Source organism: Rhododendron vialii, chromosome 12a, assembly GCF_030253575.1.
Source record: "Rhododendron vialii isolate Sample 1 chromosome 12a, ASM3025357v1".
Lineage (NCBI taxonomy): Eukaryota > Viridiplantae > Streptophyta > Magnoliopsida > Ericales > Ericaceae > Rhododendron > Rhododendron vialii.
In genome coordinates, this window is record NC_080568.1 from 6482512 (window position 1) to 6510412 (window position 27901).

General features: G+C 38.7%; 2 protein-coding genes across 6 annotated transcripts in view; both read left to right on the forward strand.

The window, feature by feature from the left end:
* LOC131310308 (ankyrin repeat-containing protein At2g01680-like) overlaps positions 1-27901 on the forward strand; it is a 79939-nt gene that overhangs the window by 1939 nt on the left and 50099 nt on the right. The gene's annotated exons all lie outside the window — the stretch shown is intronic.
* Positions 14153-27901, forward strand: part of LOC131310302 (ankyrin repeat-containing protein At2g01680-like) — a 29886-nt gene continuing 16137 nt past the window's right edge. Inside the window, exons 1-2 of one of the 5 annotated variants that reach the window (XM_058337249.1) lie at positions 14153-14831; positions 18287-19155. In XM_058337249.1, the coding sequence (XP_058193232.1) occupies positions 14265-14831; positions 18287-19024 (1305 nt within the window). In that variant the 5' untranslated portion in view covers positions 14153-14264 and the 3' untranslated portion in view covers positions 19025-19155. Of the gene's footprint in view, positions 14832-18286; positions 19156-27901 lie in introns of those variants that run through there. The other 4 variants (XM_058337248.1, XM_058337250.1, XM_058337251.1 and 1 more) reach the window with 4 other exon arrangements.

Below are 27901 nucleotides of genomic sequence, written 5' to 3' on the forward strand. Positions count from 1 at the left end.
TGATCAATTTTATTTTCTCCCTTAATCAGTTGGACTTAGTGTAATTGGGACTATAATGTTCCATTTCATGTAATTCAAAAAATATATAAGATGGTAGATTTATACTTAACAGATAACATATGTAGTTTGACTGCAATTTTATTTTGGACATAATTTGTCATTGAACCTTTTTAATAAATTTTCCACCGCATCATGGAGCCGTCTGTATGTCAGTAGCTATGCATACTAGGTGTGATTGGCATGTTACTGAGATGATGCGAGTACTAGAATTTTTTTTGGTTTTGTTTTGGTGATTTTTGCTATCTCTTCTATATAGATTTTTATTTTTTTTGGTATTCTAGCTTTTCCTAGTATTTTTTTTTGTATTTGTTTAGATTCACGTTATTTTTTATTAATCATTTATCTCGACAAAAGAATTCTAAAGAAACTGTGGACACCTCCCCGAATGAGCGTCGCCACACAGTGACCATCACCATGTGTAAACTGAAATTGTGGATGCTCCAACGGCTACTAGAAGCATCGCCACACGATAACAGTTTTTTTTCGAAAAGAGTCGCCAATTAGTTTTAAGAAAACAAGTAGAGATTCTAGCTAGAGTCGGAAGCCAAAAGTACGGTAAGGGGAAGTTGTTAAGCATCCCTCTCCGCCCAGCTGTGAGGCTGGCCCTTAGTCATTCAACATAAAATTAATCCGGTGTAAGAAAATATGATCCATTCTAATGGGCTAATTTCACATAATGAACCATTCATGGATATGCAAATAAGTGGCGATATGAAAACGATGATAACTTCAACTTATATATTTTCTCAATAAGACCTGGTCGGTCTTGAGTTCGATCAGTTCCTCGGTCTTCATTTTTTATTTCTAGCTGTGGTCAATCAATCGGAGCTACCGGTCCCTGACACGTTTAGCCACTACTAAGGCTTTCTATTTCCATAAATTTTGCTATCTCTCATCGATCGGTTCATTAATTATTCATTCCAGCGAGCAAGCTTTACTTGCCGCATTAATACGGTGTAATTACGAAAAAAATGATCCTTTGATTCTACTAACATTAATTTTATATTGTTTTTCTAAATATATCAACATCCTAATGGAATACACTAACTACCAAAACTACCGCATCAACAGCACACCGTTAACTGAGGCCAAAGAAGACAGCCAAAGCTGATAAACTAAAGGCCCCTGTTTTTGCTAAAGTTCTTATTTGTAAGTATTTATTTCTCGTTTTACGAGACAAATTATTCTTTTAGAATACATCATTTTTAATTCAAAAAATACATACGTATTTTACTTATTTTAGTTAGTAAAGTGATAGGCGCGTGATATCATAGATATGAGCGCCTAAGTAGGGTGAATTAGCGCGTTAGAGGCACGTTTTATCTCATGTTTCACTTGATGCCGTGTTTTGTCTTGTTTTTGGGTTTTTGTTAAGTTTTGCAGGAATAAGGTGAATTTTACGCCAAGATTGGATTGCGAGACCTTGAAGCCGGTAGTTGGAGAGTTTGATACAAAAAGCACAAAGTTAGAATATTAAATGGTGTTTGAAGAGAACCATTGAATGGTCATATGGAGTCAAGAGTTCACTAATTAGTTCACGGGTTGCAATTCCATTGACTAGGCCCAATGTTATTAGTTAACAACTAAATGGTGGGCCATGGAAAAATATTGGAGTCCGCTGGAACAAAAAAGGGAATAGGTTTTATTATATTATAATATAAAAAGGAAGCAGCAGCAGCTTTTAAATAGGAGGACTGATTTCCGATGCACGAAGCACTATTCTCTCGGACGAAAAAATAAAGATAGGGGCTGCCGTGGTATCTTCTGGGGATCACGCTGTCACAGAAAAAAAGCAAACCGAGAGCTGTGAACGAAAAGGAGGCAATTTTCCCACGGACAGAAAAAGGTTGTTGATTGCCGAGTTCCGAATATTGTTAGTTTTATTGCTTCAGTTGTTTTTCCAATCATGTTTTAAAGTTTTGTTCAATTATTCGTATTTCGGTAACTCATATTGATTTTCGTTCTTTATTAAAGTCGTTAGTTTGGTTCTTGTTTAATTTTGGATATTTTGTTTATTTTTCATATTGAGTAATAGAAGCATGATTAATTCTAGATTTTTATTCCTTTTATTTTTAATAATGAATGAATAGTTTTTCTGAGGTTTGGTCGCTGGGTAAAGGCGCATCGTGAGCCAATTAGGATTCGTCTCGCAATTTTCTGCACATTAATTTAATTAAATGAATTTAGTTGGCGAAAACTACGTCCGTTGGACGATCCAAGGCATTGCCAGGGCTCATGTGAGCGGAAACAGGGGACCAAAACCTGTTTGCCGCTGTGTACGGGACCGGCAACCTTAGGATTTGCATCCTTCGGAGTTTCCAATTCTCCCTAAATTTAACCATTTTTTTAGAACCTTGAAAAGCGAGCAGATTCTGTTTGGGTAGCGAGCGCTGAATTCCCTACGACCTTGCCTCTCTTTTTAATCGTTTGAGCAAGTTATCTGTTAGTATTAGTTAATTAATCAACTAAAAGATTAGGGGTGGCTACCTAAGAGCTATTTTTAATACTACAATCCGAGTTTTCACAGCACACATTTCACCGTCCTTAGTGGATTCGACTCCGGTCTTACCGGATATTGTGCTATGTCGGTCTCCGCCCTACGCTTGGGGCAACCCAATAATTTAGGTCTAGAAAATCGTCAAACATTTTTGGCGCCATTGCCGTGGATCAGAAATCTTTTAGTTGTGATTCTTTTGATATCGGGGGCCTTCTCGTTGATTTAATAATCGAGCCCTAGATAGTAGAGCCACTAATGTCGATGCGTAATCACATGCATCCTGCGAGGACCACTCCTCTCGGTCCAATAGTTCTGCCAACCGAGACGGTGGAAGCACATAATGCTTTCACCATAAAACCTGGTATGCATAATGCCCTTCCCCTGTTTTATGGGAAGGAAAATGAGGATCCGTATGAGCACGTCCGTCATTTTAAGGGGTTGTTGCGTACCCTAGCCACCACTACTCAATGGGAGAATGCTTGTCTTAAGCTTTTCCCAATATCGCTAAGGGACAATGCGGATAAGTGGCTGCGGATGCAAAAACCACAGTCTCCTAGGACGTGGGTTGCTGTCCGAGATTTATTTTATAAGAAATATTTCTCGGAAAGCAAATCGAAGTACCTAACTCGCCAAATCTAATCGTATAAGCAGAAAGAGGGCGAGTCATTTTTAAGGTGCTGGGAGAGATTCAAGAACTTGCTTTTGTCCTTACCACACCACAGGTTTGTCAAACCCCAATCGGTGTCATTTTTTTACTTGGGTCTGAATGTTGTGACGACCCAACAACTTGAGTACCTCTGTAAGGAGGAGGATTTCCTAGATAAAACCCCGGACGATGCATGAGACTTTTTAGACGAGTTGGCTGAGAAACATCGAAGTTGGGAACTTTCCGACCTCGGTGATAGGGCTATGGCTGCACAGGGACCTAGTGGATCCGGCATTTTTCCCTCTAGTGTGCGAGAACACAATGTCCAGTCTCAGTTGGATAAAATGGCTAAGCAGTTAGAGGACTTGAAGTTTAAGCAAGTCCATCAGGTGAGTGAGGTGAGAGTTGAGGAGGTTTGTGCTTTATGTGAGTGTCCGGGGCATCTAGTTACCACTTGCCTCGCTTTTCCGATGGTGAAAGAGGCCTACCAAAGCAATCAGGCTGAGGTGAACGCAATTAACCAGCGTTGGGACCCGTATTCAAATACCTACAATCCAGGGTGGGCCCAAAACCCACTTTTGAGTTGGAGGGATCAAAAAGCCCCAGTACAACCCCAGGTACCACCTCAGCAGTCAGTCCAGCAGTTTCGGCCTCCTCAAGGCCAAATGACCCAGTTCTGTTACCCACCTCAGCAGCAACAGGGGTTCAGTCCTTCATCTTTTGGACCACCCACTGGCATTAACCATCCCTCGCGGGATAAACAGACTGATGAGATGATGAAGGCTCCCATGCAGTCTCAAATAAGCTTCACTGAGCAAACCAAACAGGCAATTGGTGATATTAGGACCCAGTTGACCCAGTTAACGGTGGCAGTTAGACAAGTCCAGCAGGAGAGGGGAAGGTTTCCCTCTCAACCTCAAGTCAATGCCGCCGGTACTCATTATGTGGGCGATTCTTCTGGCCCGAGCAATTCAAATCTCAGTTTGGAAGAGGTTAAGGCGATCACCACTCTCAGAAGTGGGAAGGTGATCGATAAAGACTTACCTCCAAAGCAAAAATCGGTTCCATCCCCGGTGCCGGTGGTTGCACCAACAGTCATTCCAAACTTGGGAAGTGTCCCTGAGGTAGAGAAAGAGGCGGAGTCTCCTGAAATGGTGGTGTCTGCCCATGCGGCCCCCATGACTCCAACGCCACCCGTTGCTCCATATCCAAATCGCTTGGTGGCGAAACCTAAGGTCAATGTGAATTTTCAAATGCTTGAATTATTCAAGAAAGTTCAGTTTCCTATCTCTTTGATGGAAGCCATTGATGCAATTCCTCAGTTTGCAAAGGTCTTGAAGGATCTGTGCACGTCAAAGTGGAGAACCAAGAGTCAAGACAAAGTGCTTCTGACGGAGCAAGTGAGCTCCATTTTCCAGGCTGAGATCCCCACCAAGTGCAAGGACCCTGGTTATCCCACCATCCCTATAGCTATCGCGGGCCAAAAATTCGATAAGGCTTTTCTGGATTTAGGAGCAAGTGTCAACTTGCTCCCCTATTCGGTGTACTTAAAGCTTGGCCTAGGCGATCTGAGAGCCACACCGGTCACGCTACAATTGGCCGACCGGAGTGTGAGAGTTCCAAAGGGGGTAGTGGAAGATATTTTAATCCAGGTGGGCGAGTTCCTTTTTCCAATCGACTTTATTGTCTTGGATACATGCCCGATACCGAAGGTCTTTGAGAAGACTCCTATCATCCTTGGCCGTCCATTTCTAGCCACCTCCAGTGCTGTCATGAATTGCAAAACTGGACAAGTCCAACTGTCGTTTGGGGACTTGAAAATGGAGGTGAAAGTGTTCAATACGGATAGCCGAGTCAAGGATGATGAGGTGAGTTTGATCGACACGCTGGTGCAAGAGCATGTCGATAATATTTTGTATAAGGATCTTCTAGAGATAGCCAAGAAGGCGTCATTCTTAGATTCTCCAGAATTAGGGAGTTTGATGAAGGTGTTGGTCGATCCTGGGTGAAGTAGGTGAACCGGTTGCAATGTTGGTCGATCCTGTTTATTCGGATGACCCTGTTGTGTAGCCGTTGTGGCTACGTTCCGACGGGTAGCTTTTGCGTACCACTCTCTTCATTGAGAAGTGGACCCGGCCCCTACTAATAGAGGTACCCATCATTGACTTGGGTTTTATAGCTTCGCCCGCCGCTATCAAAATAAGGATCGTGTGCCCAGCTTCGGTTAGTAAGGGCAATTTTGTGTTGGTAACGTTGAATTTTAGTAAGTTCTGGTGTTTTTGGCACAATCTATGTATAATTGTCTTTCATTTCTTAGTTCTTTAGTTCTTGTCGCTTGTTTAGTTGTTTTTGTTTATCTCATTTATAATAAAAAAAGAGAAAAAAAACTAGAAAATTGGAAAAAGCAAAAAATAAAATAAAATAGCATCATGGTCTTGTATAGCCACCCGTTTCTTGCGCACCTGCGAGGGAAGGGGAGAAAAGTATGACACGCTGATCGCGTGACGATTTGGTGGAGTATTTTCTTTTTCTTTTTGTCTTGGGAGCCCGGATACCACAAACCGGGCGGTACTAATGTCTTTTGCAGGGTACGGTGATTGGCCCTGAGGCCGGGTGACAAGAAATTCCTCGAACATTGGCCGAGGTCATTGTGGTTGGCTGCCACCCGTAGGTCCATTTCTTTTCCCTTGTGCTTCCTTTTGCTGTGTCTCCATGCTCTGGGGACATAGCATGTTTCTAGTTAGGGGGAGGGTGTACCTTGTACATGTTTTGTTGCATTGCTAGCGTAATTTTAGGGTAAATTTTTTTATTTTTTATTTTTTCAGGGATACATTTGTTATGCTTGATTGTATTGTTAGGCCAGCATTTTAGAATTAGCCGAATTATTATGCCTGTTTTAATTCAAGTTCATGCATATATTGGGCGTCTTTGTAAACATGTTAATGCTGTCGTTACGTTGAGTAGGTGTCCCCACGTAGTTAATAATGCATTCTGATAAACATTCTCATATTCTTTGCTTTCTTTTTCTCGCATTTGTGAAAAATAGTAGGCTTTTGTTTCACAATTGAGTAGTAAGATGTTTTGCATGCATTTGTGAGAGTTGGTAACGTGCATAGGAGATGAGACAAGGCATTTTTGCATGATTAGACCATAAATGAGTTCCATTGACCAATCTTAAACCAGTTCGAGTCAGTTTCTGAGTCTACCCTAGGAAACCGGTGTGTGGGTGGGATTGTAGTTGGGGGGTCTAGCTTTGTACATCATGGGTGTCTTGTTGCATTGGATTTGAAGCATCGTTGTCGTCAAAAGTGAAAGTGAAGAAGTCTTGATGGGTGTCATGTTTTGGAACTAAACCCAACCTTCAAGGCATAAAGCTAAGTCCAAAAAAAGAAAGAAAAAAAAGTAAAGAAAAAGAAAAAGAAAACGTGGAGTTGAGGCATGCTAGGAGAAATCAGCACTTACTGGCACATCAGAATAAGTGATTGATTGATCATGTTATAGGGCAATCCTCGACTCTGTATCAACCGCCTCAGTTTTCGGACTTAGAGGTCAGTGACGACTTTGCCGAGAGCGGTTCGGAATGATCTTTGGACTCCCGTGATGCATGAGTCTAGTGTGGTGGTGGTGTTATTATTATTATTTTTTTTTTTGTGTTGTTTCGAGTTTTTAGTGTCGGTGAATTATCTCTATTTCCTATTATTTCATGTAGGTCTATAACAACTATCGTAAATATTTTGTTTCATTGTTTGGATTTGTTTTGGTTGGCACAAGTGGGTGCATACCAGGTAGTTAAGGGGAAGGTGGCGGCCAGTCTGGGTAGTCAACCTCGCGCTACTATAGGCTGCCGCCTAATTTTGCAGTTTCCCTTTCATTCGGAACCACGGTCATTAAAAGCCTAATTAAGTCCTTAGTATATCTTATGCACGTTGTTAAACTCTCATTCATGCATGTTTTATATTAATGTTGCTCATTTTGTAGAATCGTGATTGTTATATCGTGCTTTTATTCTTTGTGAGCGTTGTCTTTGATTGGCGCGTGGATGCCTTTGTTTCAGTCCCACGTAGTTCGCCAAGCGCTTTTTCATAGAATGTTTGAGTGTTCCAGTGAGCGAGTGTAGTATCGTTGCCTTCGTGGGGCATTTATCTCTGCATGAGTTCCGGCGCTAATTTTGTTCACCTTTTTGCCAAGGCATGCAAATGTTTGAGTTGCAGGTGAGCGAGAAGGCGGAAAATCTCTTGCCCGCCTAGTTATTATACAGCTTGCATAACCTCTGTATCCTCGTTTGTGTCTTGTTAGTATTTCTTTTGTTATCTTTCCGTTCGTTCGTTACTAGGGACTAGCAACGCTCAAGTTGGGGGGTGTGATAGGCGCGTGATATCATAGATATGAGCGCCTAAGTAGGGTGAATTAGCGTGTTAGAGACGCGTTTTATCTCATGTTTCACTTGATGCCGTATTTTGTCTTGTTTTTGGGTTTTTGTTAAGTTTTGCAGGAATAAGGTGGATTTTATGCCAAGATTGGATTGCGAAACTTTGAAGCCGGTAGTTGGAGAGTTTGATACAAAAAGCACAAAGTTAGAATATTAAATGGTGTTTGAAGAGAACCATTGAATGGTCATATGGAGTCAAGAGTTCACTAATTAGTTCACGGATTACAATTCCATTGACTAGGCCCAATGTTATTAGTTAACAACTAAATGGTGGGCCATGGAAAAATATTGTAGTTCGCTGGAACAAAAAAAAGGGAATAGGTTTTATTATATTATAATATAAAAAGGAAGCAGCAGCAGCTTTTAAATAGGAGGACTGATTTTCGATGCACGAAGCACTATTCTATCGGACGAAAAAATAAAGATAGGGGCTGCCGTGGTATCTTTTGGGGATCACGCTGTCAGAGAAAAAAAGCAAACCGAGAGCTGTGAACGAAAAGGAGGCAATTTTCCCACGGACAGAAAAAGGCTGTTGACTGCCGAGTTCCGAATATTGTTAGTTTTATTGCTTCAGTTGTTTTTCCAATCATGTTTTAAAGTTTTGTTCAATTATTCGTATTTCGGTAATTCATATTGATTTTCGTTCTTTATTAAAGTCGTTAGTTTGGTTATTGTTTAATTTTGGATCTTTTGTTTATTTTTCATATCGAGTAATAGAAGCATGATTAATTCTAGATTTTTATTTCTTTTATTTTTAATAATGAGTGAATAATTTTTCTGAGGTTTGGTCGCTGAGTAAAGGCGCGTGACCCAATTAGGATTCGTCTCGCAATTTTCTGCACATTAATTTAATTAAATAAATTTAGTTGGTGAAAACTACGTCCGTTGGATGATCCGAGGCATTGCCAGGGCTCATGTGAGCGGGAACAGGGGACCAAAATCTGTTCGCCGCTGTGTACGGGACCGGCAACCTTAAGATTCGCATCTTTCGGAGTTTCTAATTCTCCTTAAATTTAACCATTTTTTTAGAATCTTGAAAAGCGAGCGGATTCTGTTTGGGTAGCGAGCGCTGGATTCCCTACGACCTTGCCTCTCTTTTTAATCGTTTGAGCAAGTTATCTATTAGTATTAGTTAATTAATCAACTAAAAGACTAGGGGTGGCTACCTAAGAGCTATTTTTAATATTTTCACAGCACACACTTCACCGTCCTTAGTGGATTCGACTCCGGTCTTACCGGATATTGTGCTACGTCGGTCTCCGCCCTACGCTTGGGGCAACCCAATAATTTAGGTCTAGGAAATCGTCAAGCATAAAGCACACCCATCAAAACTGATAATGAGATGAATGTAAAAAATTTACAGACTGGGCGTGCTTGCCTATCTGCATACCATATTCATGTGTAGTTACTAGCTGCACAACACAAGCGTGTGAGAGAGAGAGAGAGAGAGAGAGAGAGGCGGAGAGGTTTAATGAAGCAGAGATCAATGAAAACGTAACTTCATTGCACGAAGAAAATGAATACAATCTTGATAGTGCTATGGTTAAATGTTTCAATTGGACTCCTCTATTCGTGGCTGCATCACGTGGGCAATAAGAGCTTTTCCAAACACTGTTGAATAGGAATCCAGAGCTTGCCGAAGTTCGAGATTCGCAACAACGATCGCTACTTCACTTGGCATCGGCTAATGGACACATTGAGATTGTGAAAGCATTATTAATACAGGAGGGACCAGAGATGTGCCTAGCTTGTGATCGAGAGGGTACAAATCCTCTTCATGTTGTAGCTATGAGAGGAAAGGTCAAGGTCTTGGATGATTTGTGTAAAGCTAACCCCCATGCAGCTCGAGCTAGGGTGGAAAGTGGAGAAAGAGAGACTATCTTACACCTTTGCGTTAAATATAACCAACTACAGTTTTTATATTTGTTGTTGGAGAAATACTTTGAAGGTGTGGAGTTTGTCAATGCCCAAAGATAATGCTGGCAACACCATACTACATCTTGCTGTTGCGGGTCGAAGATTCGAGGTACTTTAGGACCACAATTAAGGCTTTAGTTTGGTGTCAATACTTTTGAAGTATTATAATTCAAGACCAAGTATTATAATTCAAGACCAAATTTGGTATACTACTTTCTTAAAAAGTTTCACTTGTTTTTGATAACCGGATATCCGGGCCAGCCTGCATGTGCACACCTCAACTAACTTTGGGACCTTGAAATTAAGGACTTATTTTGTCTAATAGAGTGTTCCCTCTTCACTTTCAGACCTAGAAACGTGTTCCTTCTTCACTTTTAAGGCCTAGAAACATTCATAGTTGGATTCATCTTATTAGATTGTTAACCACCAATTCATCTAAAAATTTAAGCTATTTGAGAGAGGGAAAATTTTATTATTTATATCTTCAATATGCCCCCTACGTATAGCCGGGCTCTCCTCTATAAGCGGGCTAAACACGAGTAAATATTTTAACATTAGATAGATGGTAAGGTTTGAACACATGATCTATTGTCTGCTCTGATACCATATTAGATATTTTTAACTATCAACTCATCTAAAAGTTTAAGCTGTTTAAGGGGCAATTTTATTATTTATACCTTCAACACATCTCAACTTGCTTGACAAGTAGAATCGAAAATATTAAAAATATAGATATATTTAAAATCAACTCAGAAAAGGCAGGAAGTAGCCAGAATAACTAAATTCTTCTTTGATTTAATTCTTACTTTTGGTTATTTTTTTGAAGTTTTATCAAAAAAACATAATTTGAAACATGTCAAAATGAGTTTAAAAAAACTATTTGAAACGTGTTTAATTCTCAAAAGTATTTGAGGACGCACATTAATACTCTAATATGAATCATGTCAAAATGAGTTTTATTAAAATATTTGAAACGTATTTTTTTGAAAAGACCCCGAGTTCCTCTTCGTAAAAACTTATTTTAGGTTGTCTGGGGCTAAAATACTTTCGGTCTGACAGCTACGAGAAGAAAAATATTTTTCAGAGAATAATGGCTAGATAGCTCAAAATGTTTTACTTCAAAAATTTGTAATCTCTCGCATTTCATGGATGTTTCAGATTATCGACCATGTTCTTAGCCATGCGGAAATTGATGTAAATACTATTAATGCAAACAAACAAACAGCAATAGACATTCTACTTCTTGGATGAAAAAAAGGAATGAAACCAGAGGGAGTAGACAAAGACATTCCAGCCTTAGTACTTGAAATCTACCATGCCAAAAGAGTCAAGTGCGGTATCCTCGATCCTACGGCAATAGCAGAGAGAAGAAACGCAATTATAGTTGCTGTTGTACTGATGGCAACCCTAGCCTATCAAGCAGGGGTGAACCTTTGGGGCGGTGTTTGGCCAAATGATAGAGATGGACACAAAAGCGGAAAGGCCGTGATGGCTTATAATTACCCAACTTCGTACTTGTTCTTCCTCTGTTTTAACATAATCGGCTTTACCTCGTCTCTAGGCACTCTCGTTTTGCTCATGATTGACTTGCCCTTCACAGCATTCGGATATTTGATATCGACAAATATCACCAAGGGCACAACAATCACATCCATTGCAACAGCGCATGCAATTTCTCTTGTAGCGGTCTCAGTAGTGAACCTGGACTCGAGAACACAGGGTCCACCGGGTCCAATTCAACTTATTATTGCCCTTACGTTAATAGCTTCTGCCATATTGTTGCTGGTAGCTACGAAGAAGGTGGGCATGAAACAGAAAAGAAATAGGGCCGCGGAGAGAGTGAACAGACGCAGGCTTACTAATCAAGCTTCGATAAACGAGGCTAATGTTTGAATTTTATGTTCTTATTGTGCGGATTCTTATTAGAAGTGTAATAATCATTCTGGTGTTTAATTCAAAATTGTTGTCTTTGTTAAATGTATGGTTTGTAAGTTAGTAATAAAGTTGGATTGTTATCTGTGAGTAGTACTCCTATTGAAATGTATGGAATTGTAATGATCTTTTGAAATTGATTAAGTTATTTGAACATGATTCCATTAATCTTGTATCATTAACTCAAAATAGAGTTTTAGTTTATTACAGACCCGAAATTAGAAAATGCTGAGTTTGGCAAAACAAGAGAAGTCTGACGATTTTATTTAATAAAAAGGATCGAGCAGGACTCTTAGTCTGACACGTTTTATGATGATTTTGAAAGAGAGTACTGAGTTATGTCTGGATGAGCCGGAAACCCCACGGTTCCCACCACTGCCATTTATGGGCACTACAGTACGTTCAATGAGGTAATCTGAACCGTTTATCTTGTAGAGCTCGCAAAATAGTGTATTCATTAAAAAAAAATCAGCTCTATCAGCATTCTTCATAGGTATATAAAAAAATAAAATTTTGGTTTATAAAACGGACGGCCTGAATTTTGTCAATAGTTTTTAAGTTAAAATGTGCATGACCGTCCGTTTTTAAACCAAAATTCAATTTTTGATATACCTATGAATGTCTGATAAAGTTGATTTTTACGTGAATACATTATTTTGCAAACTCTACAAGATGAACGGTTTGGATTACCGCAATCAACGCACAGTGAGGCCCACAATGGGAGGCGGAAACCAGGTTTCGGCGGTTTCCACCTCATCCAGAAATAAAAAAATTTCTCATTTTGAAAATGCGACTAAGAGCATGTACACGAGAATAGCAAAAATCACATTTTTAGTTATTTTACCTAATTAAAGGCACCAAAACAGTTTACAGCAGCCTAGGTAAACAAGAAGCAATTTTACCTCAACCCAAAAACCTCTCTAGATTTACCAATCTACTGTTGAGAAGGTATCCAATAAAATATTATTTTTTCTCTCTCCTTTCTCATCCGGATGTGAGCTGATCTCCAGCTCTTTGCTTTTCGCCCGTTGATCTATTGGAGTTCTGGGTATATTTTATGATAGAGAGTCTTTCTTGTTTTTTTGATAGAGTCTGGTGTAGAGTTGAAGGAAAAAGTGAATTGGAAAAACATAAAAGTACCTTTTTGGATAGGTAATTTTGCTATGCTTGATGTACATGCTCTAAGTAGTCTTATTGCCTGAGTTTTCTGAGTTCACTGGGTTTGGGACAGAGTTTAATTTCTGGGTTCGATCGGGACTAATTTGGGATTAATCTCGTGGTGGTCGCTCGAGGATAAGAATAGGATCCATTTCCCGCCCAAGACTGGGTAAACATTGGCTTCCAATGACGAAAAAATTTGGCATGTGTGGAAAAGAGGAAATCGAAGGGTAATCCTGCAGCTTTGTCACATTAGGAGGAGCTTTCTAGTATGGATCCCATTGACCAAGCATTGATCCTTGACACGTCTTTTATGATGATTTTGAATTTAATTGGGATATGGCTGGCTAGTCGTGCCCTCAAAACTTGAGAGTTTAGTACGTACTATGGGATCGACTTTTAGACGATGACTTTGACTTTAACTTGGATCTGGTTAATTGGCTCCTTCAAATAGCGGTTGGGATTTGGGATTTGCATCTCTTGTCTCTCCCTCTCTACCTTTTACTTGGTCAAAAAAAAATAAAGACTAGTAAGCAAACAAGTACTCCCTCCTATTCCAGGGGTTTGTTCACGATAGCAAAGACCTTTGTAGCAGTAGCCTTTGTTTCAAAAGCCCCCCGTTCGTAGGCCAAATTCGGTTCAGGTCGATCGGGGGTATTCTATTGCAAATTATATTCTTCGGAACATTAGGTACGTACCAATAACTTCATTTTGGGTTGGAAATACTGAGTGCTAAATATGCGCGCTTAACTATAAAATCTGGTCTCGGTAGTTTAATTTTCAGAAAGCATTAATCTTTATGTTGTGTGGTCTTTGATTACATGTTGTTCATTGGTGATTCTTCATGCAGTAACATCCGAGAAGTAGACTCACAAACTGGTCAATATCTCTGTCATCAATCTTATTATCAGTTTTGAAAACTTAGTTTACTAAATTGAAATTCTTCATTTGATGCCTTCGTAGTTGGGAAGGTACCAAAAGACCTAAAATTTCTCCCACATTACCCCCACATCAATCTTCCCTTACCCCCAAATAGCGATCGTCATGCAAATACTCCCAGCTCGTCTTGCACTCTAAAAAGCTTCAAACGATCAGAGAACCAAAACCGTCCCTTTACTTTAATCGCTTTTGTGCACATGCCCTTAAAGTTCTTGGTTGCGTCGCCTATGAAACCTTCCCCAGATTGGACTCTTACGGCCACCAGAATCGTGTTCTTGTCCTGCTTTAGGACTGTATCACTCAAAGTAGATGATGCCTCACCAAAATCGATCTTGAAAACAACCAGCCTCACTTTTCTTCTGGAACACAACCTCTAGCTCCTCCTTTAACAAGTCCCTGATCAATTGTCGCACTCTCATCCAAGGGAGAGTAACGAATAATAGCAACGGGTCCACAACCTCTACTTCACAATTACAAAAGTCATTTATTTGTGCCTTCAATTACTTTAACACTTCCACATTCCTCGTTCACTTTTGCTTAGTGATAAAGAGAGACTCTTTCTCGAAAGAGAGAGACTCTTGCCTCTGTGCATATTTTTATGTGTAGTTACTTGCTGCGAAACACAAGCGTTCAACTCAGAGAGAGAGAGAGAGAGAGAGAGAGAGAGAGAGAGAGAGAGAGAGAGAATGGCAGAGAGGCTCAATGAAGCAGAGATCAATGAAAACCCAACTTCATTGCACGACGAAAATGAATACAATCTTGATAGAGCGATGGTGAAATGTTTCAATTGGACTCCTCTACATGTGGCTGCATCACGTGGGCAACAAGAGCTTTTCCAAGAACTGTTGCATAGGAATCCAGAGCTTGCCAAAGCTCTAGATTCGCAACAACAATCCCTCCTTCACTTGGCATCGGCTAATGGACACATTGAGATTGTGAAGGCATTAACACAGGTGAGACCAGAGATGTGCCTAGCTCGTGATCGAGACGGTGCAAATCCTCTTCATGTTGCAGCTATGAGAGGAAAGGTCGAGGTCTTGGATGAGTTATTTAAAGCTAACCCCCATGCAGCTCGAGCTAGGGTGGAGAGTGGAGAAAGAGAGACTATCTTACACATATGTGTCAAATATAACCAGCTACCGTTTCTATCGAAGTTGTTGGAGAACTACTTTAAAGGTAAGGAGTTTGTCAATGCCAAAGATAATGCTGACAACACCATACTGCATGTTGCTGTTGAGGATCGAAGATACGAGGTACGTTAAGGCCATAATCAAGGCTTTAGTTTAGTCTCAATACTTTTGAAGTATATATGATAATTTGATACAAATTAAATTTGGTACTACTTACTTAAATAGTTTCAATTGTTTTTGATAATTAGATGTCCAAGTCAACCTGCACACACCTCAACTCACTACGGGACCCCGAAATTAATGGCTTATTTTGTCTAATAGCGTGTTCCTTCTTAGTCTCTCTCACAAACACATTCATGATGTTACAGACCAAAAATTCTACATCGATCGTTTGGCTTGATAATATGAAAGAATAAAAAAGAACATATTTGAAGGTCTTTACTTGCAAATCAACTCTCTCGAGTATGCGGCTTTTGATCAGGAGAGAGTTGACAAAATCAAGACCTCTGTGCTCTCACATTTTTCAACTGTGCGATGTGAATATGTCTTTCTCTCTACAGAAATGCTACCAACATAGATAAATAGTGCACATATCGTGCACTGATCGTGACGTGGAGCCCACTACGGGTCCTATAAAAATGATTTCACCCATAGATTAAATTTAAAATATTTTTTCAAGGGCCCTAACGAAAATTCAGCTCAATTTGATACTTAGAGATATTCGATTCAATCATCTAACTTTTTATTGTTCTGAAATCCGCATGAAAAATTAAATGATTGAATCAAGCAATTATAAGTATCGAATTGAGCTTATTTCACGGGGACCCTTGAAAATATGTTTTACATTCAATGAACGGATCATTATTTAATGCTAAAATGATGAAGGTATTTTTGGAAACAAAATATCTTTTCATGGTAATCATTATGCTCCCTTAAAAAGTTGGGATTCCAAAAGCACTAGACAATCAAATTGAGACAAAAGGTTCCTACACGGCTGCTGTATTTTTTGTTTTGTTGTTGTATTTGGTTTGTTGTTACTCTTTAGTTGGAATTTTTTTTTCAAATTAATATAATTGAGATGATCGTTCCACTCGAGAAAAGAAAAATGGGACAAGTAAAATTTAAGTTTATAGTATTTTAAAACTTTATACATGTACAAGTTATAAAATTTTCATTATGTACAAGCTACAAAAAAATTGGGATCTAACAACGGTCAAAAGCGTTACTAAAAAACACAAAAAACGTTGCTAAAAGCAATACCAACGGTTCACCAACCGTTGCCCAAACCGTTGCGAGATATCCGTTGGTGTAGACATATAGCAACGGTTTTGACGAGCGTTGGTACAGATTTTTTTTTAGTAACGGTTTCCTTAGCAACGGTGGCAAATTATTTTTTTTTTTAAATCTGGGGTAATTTTTTTAGTAACGGTTTTTTAACCGTTGCTAAAGGCAAGTTTTTTTTTTTTTTAAATCTGGGGTAAAATATGACATAGCAGCCACGTGGCGCTGACTTGTCGCCCACGTGGCCTCCCCTGTCGCCCACGTGGCGCATGGAAGGCAACACAATAAGGTTCCGTTCCCGAAACCAAAATAAGTCCTTATTTTTTAAGAAGGTAATTTCAAGCTCAAAAATTATGGTCTTATTGAAATCTAAAAATATGCAATATGGATCTTGTTTGGAAGATCTTGATGAGATCTTTTATACGAGGCAAAAAAATTTGAAAAATTATTTTTCATTTACTTTATTTTTGAGTTTGAAAATGTGAAATAAGCTGCTTATTTTTTAAGAAGGTTTTTGGAACGGGGCCTAATTTTGCTTCTCCTAGGAATCGAACCCAAGACCTCACGTATGCGCGCGCGAGTACGAACCAGCTGGGCTAGCCCAGCACTTATGTAATATTGAGGGCCTTTTAATATTTATACTATGCAAACCGGTGGGGCTAACTTATGTCATTAGAGTTTTATCGATTTATTCTTAATCCAAGTTTTTAAATTCGGTTTATACTATACAAACACCTACTTTTTTTTTTCGATTGGAACCGTCTATTTTTTACATAGTAAAGATAGCTACGCTTGTTCGGATTATTTTTTGTCCTTATTCAAATTTTTTTTGCATTTGTTAGTTTCTCGTTAATTTTTTTGGGATTATTGCTTCGTCATGACGAGAGGAATCTGAAAAGTAAAAAAATTCAATCAAAACTTAATTTTTTTGAATAAAAACAAAAAATAAGCAAATAAGCCAATTTTTTCGTCTTTATAGTCCGGTTTTTAGTAACGGTTATGGAAAACCGTTGCTAGAGTGCGGTTTTTAGTAACGGTTATGGAAAACCGTTGCTATAGTCGGGTTTTTAGTAACGGTTATGGAAAACCGTTGCTATAGTCCGGTTTTTAGTAACGGTTATCGAAAACCGTTGCTAGAGTCCGGTTTTTAGTAACGGTTATGAAAAACCGTTGCTAGAGTCTTGTAATCTAGTAACGGTGGCATGAAAACCGTTGCTATAGTCCTATTTCTAGTAACGTTTGGAAAACCGTTGCTAAACACCATCTATACCAACGGTTTTTTTAACCGTTACTAAAAAACCGTTGGGAGATCCCAAAATTCTTGTAGTGAAGTAAAAGTTTATACATATTCAAGGTTGTATGTGAAATTCTTGTGACACACACGAGCATATACATATACAATCCAAGTTCACGAGTCCATTAGATCTAAATATTGTTAGGTTCAGGTTTGGATTCTTTATTAAACGAGCATAAGATTGAGACTCAGGTTTGGTTTGTTTAGTACCCAAATCGATTCGAACGAGCGAGCTTTTACCGAATTGAGCCTCGAATAGTTCACAAACAATTTGGAGCCCTACTTTTTTCGTAGTAATTAGTTGTCTAGGATTTGTATATGATATGCATATCATATATGTAACTCTCGATCAGTGATCATCTTATAATTCCATGGAAGTGATTTTTTATCTTACTTCTATATAGGTAAATAGCAAAATATGTGTGCTTGTTTAAGGAAATTAAAAGCAAACAAATTGCAAGTGCCACCGTTTCTGGCACTTATGAATGTCGATGGACACACATTAATACTGTAATACTCCATTACGCCCTCCATCCCAATTTAACAATCCTTCTGAGGAGTTCGTGTCACTTTTCAATTGATTATCTCTTGTAATTTATAATGTCTATTTGATTTTAAAAATATTATAGTATTATAGAACTAATCGAGATCTATTATATAAGATTCATGTTGGATATAAAATTTATTACCGCTATAAAGATATAACTAATTTTTTTTCCAATTAGAATATAACGAGAGACTATTAAATTGGGATAAAGGGAGTATGAATCATGTCGAAATGAGTTTCAAAGAAAACAAAAATTGAACCGTATTTTTTCAAAAAGACTTCGAGTTCCACTTGGAAAAAGTTATTTTAGTTTGCCTGGGGTTAAAATACTTTCGGCCTGACAGCTAAAAGAAGAAAATTATTTTTTAGAGAATAATGGCAACACAACTTTAAGATGTTTTACTTTGAAGATTTGTGATCTCTCGCATTTAATGGATGTTTCAGATTATCAAGTAGATTATCAAGTATGTTCTCAGCCACACGAAAATTGACACTAATGCAATTAATGCAAGCAAACAAACAGCAATGGACATTCTACTTTTTGGACAGAAAAAAGGTACAGAACCAGAACGGGTAGACAAAGACATTCACGCCTTACTTCGAGAGTACCGTGCTAAAGGAGTTGAGGATGGTATCCTGATCGATCCTATGCAAAGAGCAGAGAAAAGGAACGGAATCGTAGTCGCTACCGTACTAATGGCAACCCTAGCCTTTCAAGTAGGGGTAGCCCCTCCGGGCGGCGTTTGGCAAGATGAAAAAGATGGTCCGCATGGACACAAAAGCGGAGAGGCCGTGATGGCTTCCAATTACCCGGTTTTGTACGAATTCTTCCGCTTTTTTAACATATTCGGCTTCACCGCGTCTCTGTGCACGCTCGTTTTGGTCATGACTGACTTGCCCTTCAAGACGGGGAGATATTCGCTGTTGACGTCTCTCACTAAGGGGGCGACAATCTCGTCCATTGCAATGGCGTATTTGATATCTCTCTTCGTGGTGTCGCCGGTACCGAATCTAGAAAGCGGGAGACACCGCCACGTGCACTCTCTCGTTGGTGCAATTTTAACTCTGTTTTTCTCTGCGTTAGGAGCTTTGTTATTGTTCTTGATAGCAAGAATTGTGGTCATGAAAAAGAGAAGAAATTGGGCCGCCGCCAGCCTTACTAATCCAGCTTCAGTAAACGACGCTAATGTTTGATTTTGCTCTTCTTATTATTGGATGGATTTTCGTTAGCAATTAAATAATCATGCATTCCGGTGTTTAATTGGTGTCTTTATTAAATGTAAAGCTTTGCAAGTTGTAATAAAATTGGATTGTTATTTGTGAGTAATACTCCTTGTCTTTCCCTCATCATTCTATTGAAATGTATCGAATGCCCTCCTATAGATTTGGCATTTTCTTTTACCTTTTTTTTGAGAGCGGAAAAGAGTTCTATTAATCTTAAATTAAGTATATCGATAGTTAACAAAGAGGCCAGAAAAAAAGCATCGACGATTAGAAGAGAACAATATTCCAATTAATATGGCACTCTCTCTCAAAGCTAATCACGTGCCATCTACACGCGTTATCAAATTAAAGGCGTTAATAAGAGTTCAACCACCCTAAAACTACTAAGAGTGAATCGCAATGTACATACACTACTAGAAAAATCGATAAACATCTCAGTCATCTAGTGTGGTCTTTCAGTTTTAATCTCTCATTTAAAACCATGGTCTATCAAAGTGTAACTAAAAGTCCCTTTATCTTTTAACCATAGGTATAAAACCGGGATTAAAATTCATTAAAATCGTGACTAAAAAGGAAAAACCCGTAATCTTCAACTTCTTACCATCTCAGTTTTTTTCTAAGACCGTGACTATTTAGCAAGAAATAATCTCATTATTACAACATCTCGGTTTTATTTGAAACCGTGATTGAATACCTTGGAGGAGTTTTTGTGGAAAATAAAAACAACTATTGGTGGCCGCATGACTAGAACACTTGTTGGGTGATTCAAGCACTCTTAACGAAGTACAATTTGTGTAGACTTTGCATACACAATTGTATTTAACGCATTTTTCAAATGAGATCTGTAAGTAACAATCACAGTTTTACAACAAATACTTCCAGCAGTGACCTTGGATCAGTCTAAATGCGATCTGTTGAAGTGGGTTTGGACCTCTGATGATTGTTTTTCAGTGAAATCAGTGTACAATAAATGGAAATTAACAGTCTGGAAATGCAAGAAATCTGGTATTGAAAGCAATCTGAAAAAATCTCAGCCTCCTAAGGTGGAGATTTTTGCGTGGATGGCACTTCAGGATAGAGTGACTACTAGATCTGTGCTTCAAAGTACAAACTTGATCCTTGAAGACAATTCAGTGCTTCGCCCGCTGTGTTCGATCTCTACATTTGGGAAAGCCCCAGCATCTCTTTTTACATTGTCAATTCTTGTGGGCTGTTTGGTCTTTGATTTTGGATTGGTGACATGTGAGTTGGGTGTGTCCTAAATCTTTGGTAGATCTTTTACTTGGTGGTTTGATAATAGATTTAAAAATTTGGAAAATCATTTGTGGAAATCGACTTTCTTTTCTACAATTTGGTCGTTGTGCATGGTTGGTGAGGAATGACTATGTGTTCAATAATGCTTCGACAAGTGTAGGGCAAATAGGTGAGCTGATCAAAACCAGAGTCGCAATGTGGATTAAGGTGAAGCTCGATATTAAGATATACACCGTGAAGGAGTTTAATTAAGGGCTTCCTTAATGGAATTAGAAAGTTGAATGTGTAATATGTATCTGAGGAGTGGATCCATCCGAGTCTCGGTTTGATGTTCGTTTTCAATCTTTCTCTCTTTTTTTTCTTTTATCTGAACTCATAAGCATTTGTTTGCTTTCAGTGTTCTCCCTCGATGTAACCTTTTGAGTTTTATAAAAGTTTCGTTTGCCAAGCAAAAAAAAAACAATCACAATTTTACCAAGTGAGATCTAAAATCATTAAGTAACAATCTCAATTTTTCCGAAACAATATATATTTTTTCATATACAATCTCAATTTTTTAAAAATGAAATCTATTCTTTAAGTTCTAATCTTTCTTTTTAAATTACTGAGATTAAAACGAAAGGACATGCCCAAAATGACCCTTTGCAACAATTAAGGTAAACCTTTCAATTTCCTACTATTGTGGGAACTGTTATAAATACATGTATGGTTTTATACTTATACACATCCATTTATAAGTGGGGAGACTTAAATAATGATCCTCAAATCTCAGCCCATGTAAGTATTTATTTTGGACTTTTTGAACAGTAATGCTTTTATCCTTCTAACGTGTGAATTACCCTTACTAACCTTTAGTATGATATATAGTGTGTGTGTATATTGATTTCCGTATCCCTAAATTAAAGGGATCCAGTCAGTCCTGCAATTAAGTGGGAATTAGTAGGAGAATTCCTAAAGGAGTGTTGATTGTAAAAGGGGTATGAAAATCATTTTTTGTAAGATAACTACAAGTGTGCCTTTGTTTTTTATTACCATCGTTAATCGCATCTCTAGCCATGCTTTGATGTTGTATCTTCAATCCTAAGCAAATAGTAGAGAGAAGAAATGGAATTATGGTTGCTGTGTTGCGCCCCAGGGTCACTCACGCACACAATACATACTGATTTCAGAGGAAAAACTTCATTCTATCTATACACTCACAAATATACAAAACTTGAAAAAACCTCTCCAGAGAGAACCACAACTGGCTCTCCCTCTCAGACCTCATTCTCTCACGCTCACATTCTGCTACCACACCTCTCAACCTCTCAAATACATCAGTATTTATAGGGAGTTCCTGGGAGAAAACTTCCAAGAGCATTCAATGCTCTTCCATGCGTGAGATATTCAAGATCTCCAAAAGTCATTGGTGGCTGCCAAGCCTATCCAATTCTTTGATGCTCAAATTTCAAATTGAAACCAAAATTCAAATTTGATGGACCTATCGATATCTGATCAAGTTGATTTTTTGCATGACAACATAACTATGTGAGTCCTTCAATATGAATGGTTTAAATTACAACAATAAACACTCAGTGGGGCCAACAATAGGCGGTGGTGAAAAACGTAGAATTTTCCACCGATGGTGGAAAGAATTTATTCTTTACATATAGAGGCCGGGGAAAAAAGTATCGACGATCAAAAGAGAACATTTCAACTACATTGGCATGTCTAATCACCACATTTTACCATTCTACCCTTTTTTTTTTGTTCAACAAAAAAAATTTAATTAATCTCTAAAAAGGTACAAAAATTAAATGGAACAAGGACAACCCTATGTATGCTACTTGAGACCTAGACGTTGACAAGAGATCAACAAAGACACCAATCCAAATGGGCCGATTTCAAACCCATTTACAGCAACCCTAATACCGCAAACTACGTACCCCACCGCCCAAATCACCGCCTCACCAGATCACCCACCATCACCTAGATCGACTTGCCGTTAGATCCAAAAACCGGGAGCATCCAACAAAGCAATCGGCGCCGATTGAAGATATTGGCCACTGATTAGGAAAGACGACGGTAATGGCAATAGAAGGATAGTAGCTGGAAAAGGAGAAGTTGCCTTCTCTCAGCGCCACCACCCCACAAAACACCTGACCCATGCACCAAAACATCACCACGCCTCACCCATCGTCCATAGTCTCCTGACCAGAAACGCATCTATAATGCCACCACCAAAATCCGGAGTAGAACAAGCCCCTGTTGCTTCCCTAGAGCGGCACAAACGCCCCTCCACTCTTGACTTAAACTATTGTCGTTTTTGGAACTCGAGGAATCCACCGCTGTTGTTGTCCAAGGAGCAGAGACACCGAAGCCCGCCTCCATTCACCCACACTTTAATCATTGCTATTTAAAATTTTATTTAGTATTATTAATTTAAAAGTAGAAGAGTAAAATAGAACTTTCATTAACTATATATAACCATTTTGGTTTGAAAGTGGGACAATAATTTTGGGACAGCAAAAAGTGCATCTCCAAGCTAGGGAGGCAGCGAAAGTAAAATCAAATCAAATTTGAAGAGCCATGCATGTCATCAAAACACCCTTGAAAGGAAGAAGCAAACTTGCTGAACCATTTTGGTGCAGCTCTCTCTCTCTTTCTTCAAATTTGAAGAGTGAGAAATGAGTTTTCAAACTGTCAACTTATCAATTTTATTATTTTTAATTGGTGAGTTAATTAATTGATTGCTTTGGTATAGTGGGTCCCTTTAGAGCCAAAGGAATAGTAAGATATTTAAATTTGAAGAGCCTCGCTCTTAGAATGCACTTACGTCATATAACTCTTCAATAAATGTGCACGTACTTGATCTTGACCCCAACATGAATGTATAGTAGAGAAAGGGCCTGGGCCACCAGTGCCCCACCGAACGATCACTAAATAATTTGGGAAAAATGACGGCCAAGGACGTGTTTGATAATTAATACCCTCCAAGGACATTTTCAACATTAACAAATGTACTCAAATGTTCTCAACATGTCCTTGGCGGGTATTAATTATCAAAACATGTCCTAGGCTGTCATTTTCCCAAATAATTTCTCCCCATTAATCTAGGACAATCTAAGGCATAGTTTCACTTAGCTTTTAGCACTTTTTGAAGGTTTTGTCTTTATTTAAAAAAATCACGTTCATTAGTTTTGCGTCAAACCAGTTATATAGCCATATAAATTGGACTGCTCAAACATAAACATAAACATACACATAAATCATTCATAAAATTTCCCCAGGATGCTCTGTACAAAAACCCTCAAATAGAAGGTACATAACTTGTTTGAACAAGGAATCAAAGAGGTCAACAAACTGAACCAAAAGAAATCTAATTTATGATATAACAAAAATAAAAACAATAAGTTAAATTAGCCAAAGCATTCATATAACCATATATACGAAGGGAAACATACCTAGTGTATCGATAACAAACTCTGAACCAAAAGAAATCTAATTTATGATATAACAAAAATAAAAACAATAAGGTAAATTAGTCAAACCATTCATATAACCATATATACGAAGGGAAACAGACCTAGTGTATCGATTGCATCGTAGGATCTGACGGCGAATAGAACGGGTGAAGAAAAGGCGACGAGCGGAGAAGAACTTCCGACTAAAACTAGACGATGAACGGGTCCCCACCAATAGAATAAAGAAACCTCGGCCGACTGGGTATATTTTCTCTTGAGCGTGACGGGTCACCGCTCCCTGGCCTTCGAGTTCATCGAAGAAAGGAATACCAAAGAAACTCGAAGCCGATTGGGTATTAACTTTGTCGACAAAGAAAGGAACTCGAGGCCGCGGATTTGAGAAGTGAGACGGTTGGTGAAGCCGACGGTGATGTAGTGCTTTTCACAATCATGAATCGGGCTGGGAGAATTTTTTGTTCCTTCTGAAAGGGGGGGGGGGGGGGGGGGGGGGGGGGGGGGGGGGGGGGGGAGGGGGAGGGGTTTTGTAGTGAATCGATCCAGAGTTTTTTTCGGGATTGGGAGAATTTTGAGTCGGATGTTTTTGAACGGGATGAAAAAATGGGGCAAAAAGTTTTTTTAAAAACAAGGGTATATTAGACCAATCAGAGTTATTATATCCTTACTAATAGATTAGTAGACCTAGGGAGTTATAGAATTTAGAAGTGGACTTATGGGGTTTGGAAAGTGGTATAGTGGACTTATAAAAAATTCTCCCGTTATGTAACTGTCAGTCATCTTATAATTCCATGGAAGTGCTTTTTTTCTCTTACTTCTATATATGTAAATAGCAAACTAATACTCTAATATGAATCATGTCAAAATGAATTTAAAAGAAAAAAAATTGAACCGTAGTTTTTCGAAAAGACTTCGAGTTCCACTTGGTAAAAAGTTATTTTAGGTTGCCTGGGGTTAAAATACTTTCGGCCTGCCAGCTACAAGAAGAAAAATATTTTTTAGAGAATAATGGCCAGATAACTTTAAGATGCTTTACTTTGAAGATTTGTGATCTTTCGCATTTAATGGATGTTTCATATTATCAAGTATGTTCTCAACCACACAAAAATTGACGTTAATGCAATTAATGCAAGCAAACAAACAGCGATTGACATTCTGTTGGCTTTTCCCTAAAAACTAATGTTGATTTTAGTGGAATAACCAAGAGAAAATGGGAGGAAATGGACTGCCTGGTTTCTCGGCAGAAACAGGGCATGAGAGGGGCTGCTCTCTGGATAGCAGCAAAAAAGAAAAGAAAAGAGGGCAGCAAAATGGGGCTACTGACTTTCCTTTCTCTCATTCCAAATGACTTTAAATATTAGGGGTTCCTTACACAAGCAACTTGGGCCTAGCCAATTAATAGAGCCCAATAACAAAACAAAATAAAATAGTCCATTACAAAATAACATTTGGTCCAAACACAATAAAATAAGACAAAGTATTAATTTTAACACTCCCCCTTAATGCTTTGTTGTAACACCCAACATTTCTCTAAAATATTGAAACTTTTCCTTTGAAAGAGCTTTGGTGAAGATGTCCGCCATTTGATCTTCGGTTGCACAATACTTGAGTTGAATCTCTTCATCTTCTACGGCCTCCTGAATGAAGTGATGCTTGATGGCAATGTGTTTGGTGCGGCTATGGTAGACCGGATTCTTTGTCATTGCAATTGCGAATTTGTTGTCACACAAAATTGGAGTAGCCTCTCCTTGCTTTTCACCAACATCATCCAAAATCCTCCTTAGCCATATTGCTTGAGAAGTTGCCAATGATGCCGACACGTACTCGGCCTCGGCGGTAGATTGCGCCACGGTTTGTTGCTTCTTAGATGCCCATGAGAAGACACCCGAGCCAATCGAAAAAGCATATCCGGAAGTGCCCAATCACTATCACAAAATCCTAGCAATTTTGTATCAACATTCTTCTCATACAAAATGCCATAATCAAGTGTACCTTGTAAGTATCTCAAGACCCTCTTAGTCACTCCAAAATGAGTTTGGCTTGCATTGTGCATGAATCAGGATAACATGCTTGTAGCATACATAATATCCGGCCTTGTAATAGTCAAATACAACAAGCTTCCAACCAAGCTTCTATAAAGAGATTCATCCACCTTTTTGCTTCCATCTTCTTTTGACAATTTCTCATTCACAATCAAGGGAGTTGCAACTGGTTTGCATTCTCTCGTCTTGAACTTCTCAAGAAGAGTTCTTGCATACTTTCTTTGACAAATGAAAATATCCTCTTTACTTTGATAAATTTCAATGCCCAAGAAATCATGCAAGAGACCCAAATCACTCATTTCATACTTCTTCATCATGTCTCTTTTAAAATCCTCAATCATTTTCACATTGCTACCGGTAAAAACCAAATCATCAACATATATAGAAACAATGAGAATACCGGTGTTACCTTGCCTCTTGATGTACAAGGTTGGCTCACTTTTGCTTCTTTGAAATCCTCTTTCATTGAAGTAAGAGTCAATCTCACTATACCATGCCCGTGGTGCTTGCTTTAGCCCATATAAAGCCTTCTTCAACTTGTACACTTTTTGTTCCTTGCCTTTGACAATGAAGCCTTGAGGTTGATCAACAAACACATCTTCCTCCAAGACACCATTAAAGAAGGCCGATTTCACATCAAGTTGATATAAGAACCATCCCTTCGATGCCGCTAAGGCAACAAGAGATCTAATTGTGTCATGTCGAGCCACCGGTGCAAATGTCTCTTGAAAATCAATTCCGGGTTGTTAAGAATACCCTTTTGCAACAAGTCTTGCTTTGTGCTTTTGAATGGAATCATCGGGATTGAGCTTTGTTTTGAAAATCCACTTCACACCAATAACTTCTTTGTCTTTTGGCTTATCCACCAACTCCCAAGTTTTGTTCTTCTCGATGACATGAATTTCCTCTTCCATAGCTTTCTTCCAAGTTTCCTCCTTAATTGCTTCTTCAAAGCTCTCCAGTTCAACAACACAAAAATTACAACTCGCATACACATCACTAAGACTTTTCATTCTTCTTGGAGTTGAACTTGGAGATGAGGAACTTAAGCTTGATGGAGAAGTTGGAGGAGTTTGATTTGGAGCTTCAAGATCATCACATTCTTCATCTTCTTGACTCTCCGGTTCTTCATAATTGAAAGAGACTTGGTTTTGCACCACATTCCCCTTCCAATCCCAATATGCCTTCTCATCAAAGAGAACATCTCTAGAAATGATTACATTGTTTGTGGTCAAATTGAAGAGTCTATAGCCTTTTGATTGGGAGCTATAACCCACAAAGATACACTTTTGATTAGTTTCATCAAGCTTGCTCCTTTTTACTTTTGGAACATGAGCATAACAAATGGATCCAAAAACCTTCAAGTGATTCACGGATGGCTTTCTTCCACTCCAAGCTTGAAATGGAATAATATTTTCAATGGCCTTTGTTGGACATCGATTCATCAAGTAGACCGCCGTATAGACGGCTTCACCCCAAAAAGTCTTGGGCAATCCCTTTTCATGTAACATTGATTTTGACATCTCCTCAATGGTTCTATTCTTCCTCTCCGCCACTCCATTTTGTTTTGGAGTGTACCCAACCGTTAGTTGTCTTTCCATGCCAATGTCTTCACAAAATTTATGGAATTCATTTGAAGTGTACTCACCACCCCTATCACTTCTTAACACTTTCATTAGATCGCCACTTTGCCTCTCTACAAGACTTTGAAACTTTTTAAAGATTAAGAAAACATCGGATTTTTGTCTCATGAAATAAACCCATGTCATTCTAGAAAAATCATCAATAAAAATGATAAAGTACTTGTTACCTCCATGAGATGGCGTATCCATAGGCCCGCACACATCGGTATGAACAAGCTCCAATGGTGCTCTAGCCCTCCACGCCTTGTCTTTTGGAAATGACTCCCGGTGATGCTTTCCAAGTGCACAACCTTCACAAACTTGTTTGACTTCATGAATAGTTGGCAAGCCATTCACCATGTTCCTTTGTTGTAAGTTCTTCAAGCTTTGGAAATTCAAGTGCCTAAATCTTCTATGCCAAAGCCATGAGTCATCAAGCACATCCACCTTCAAGGCCACATTTTTGGAGTA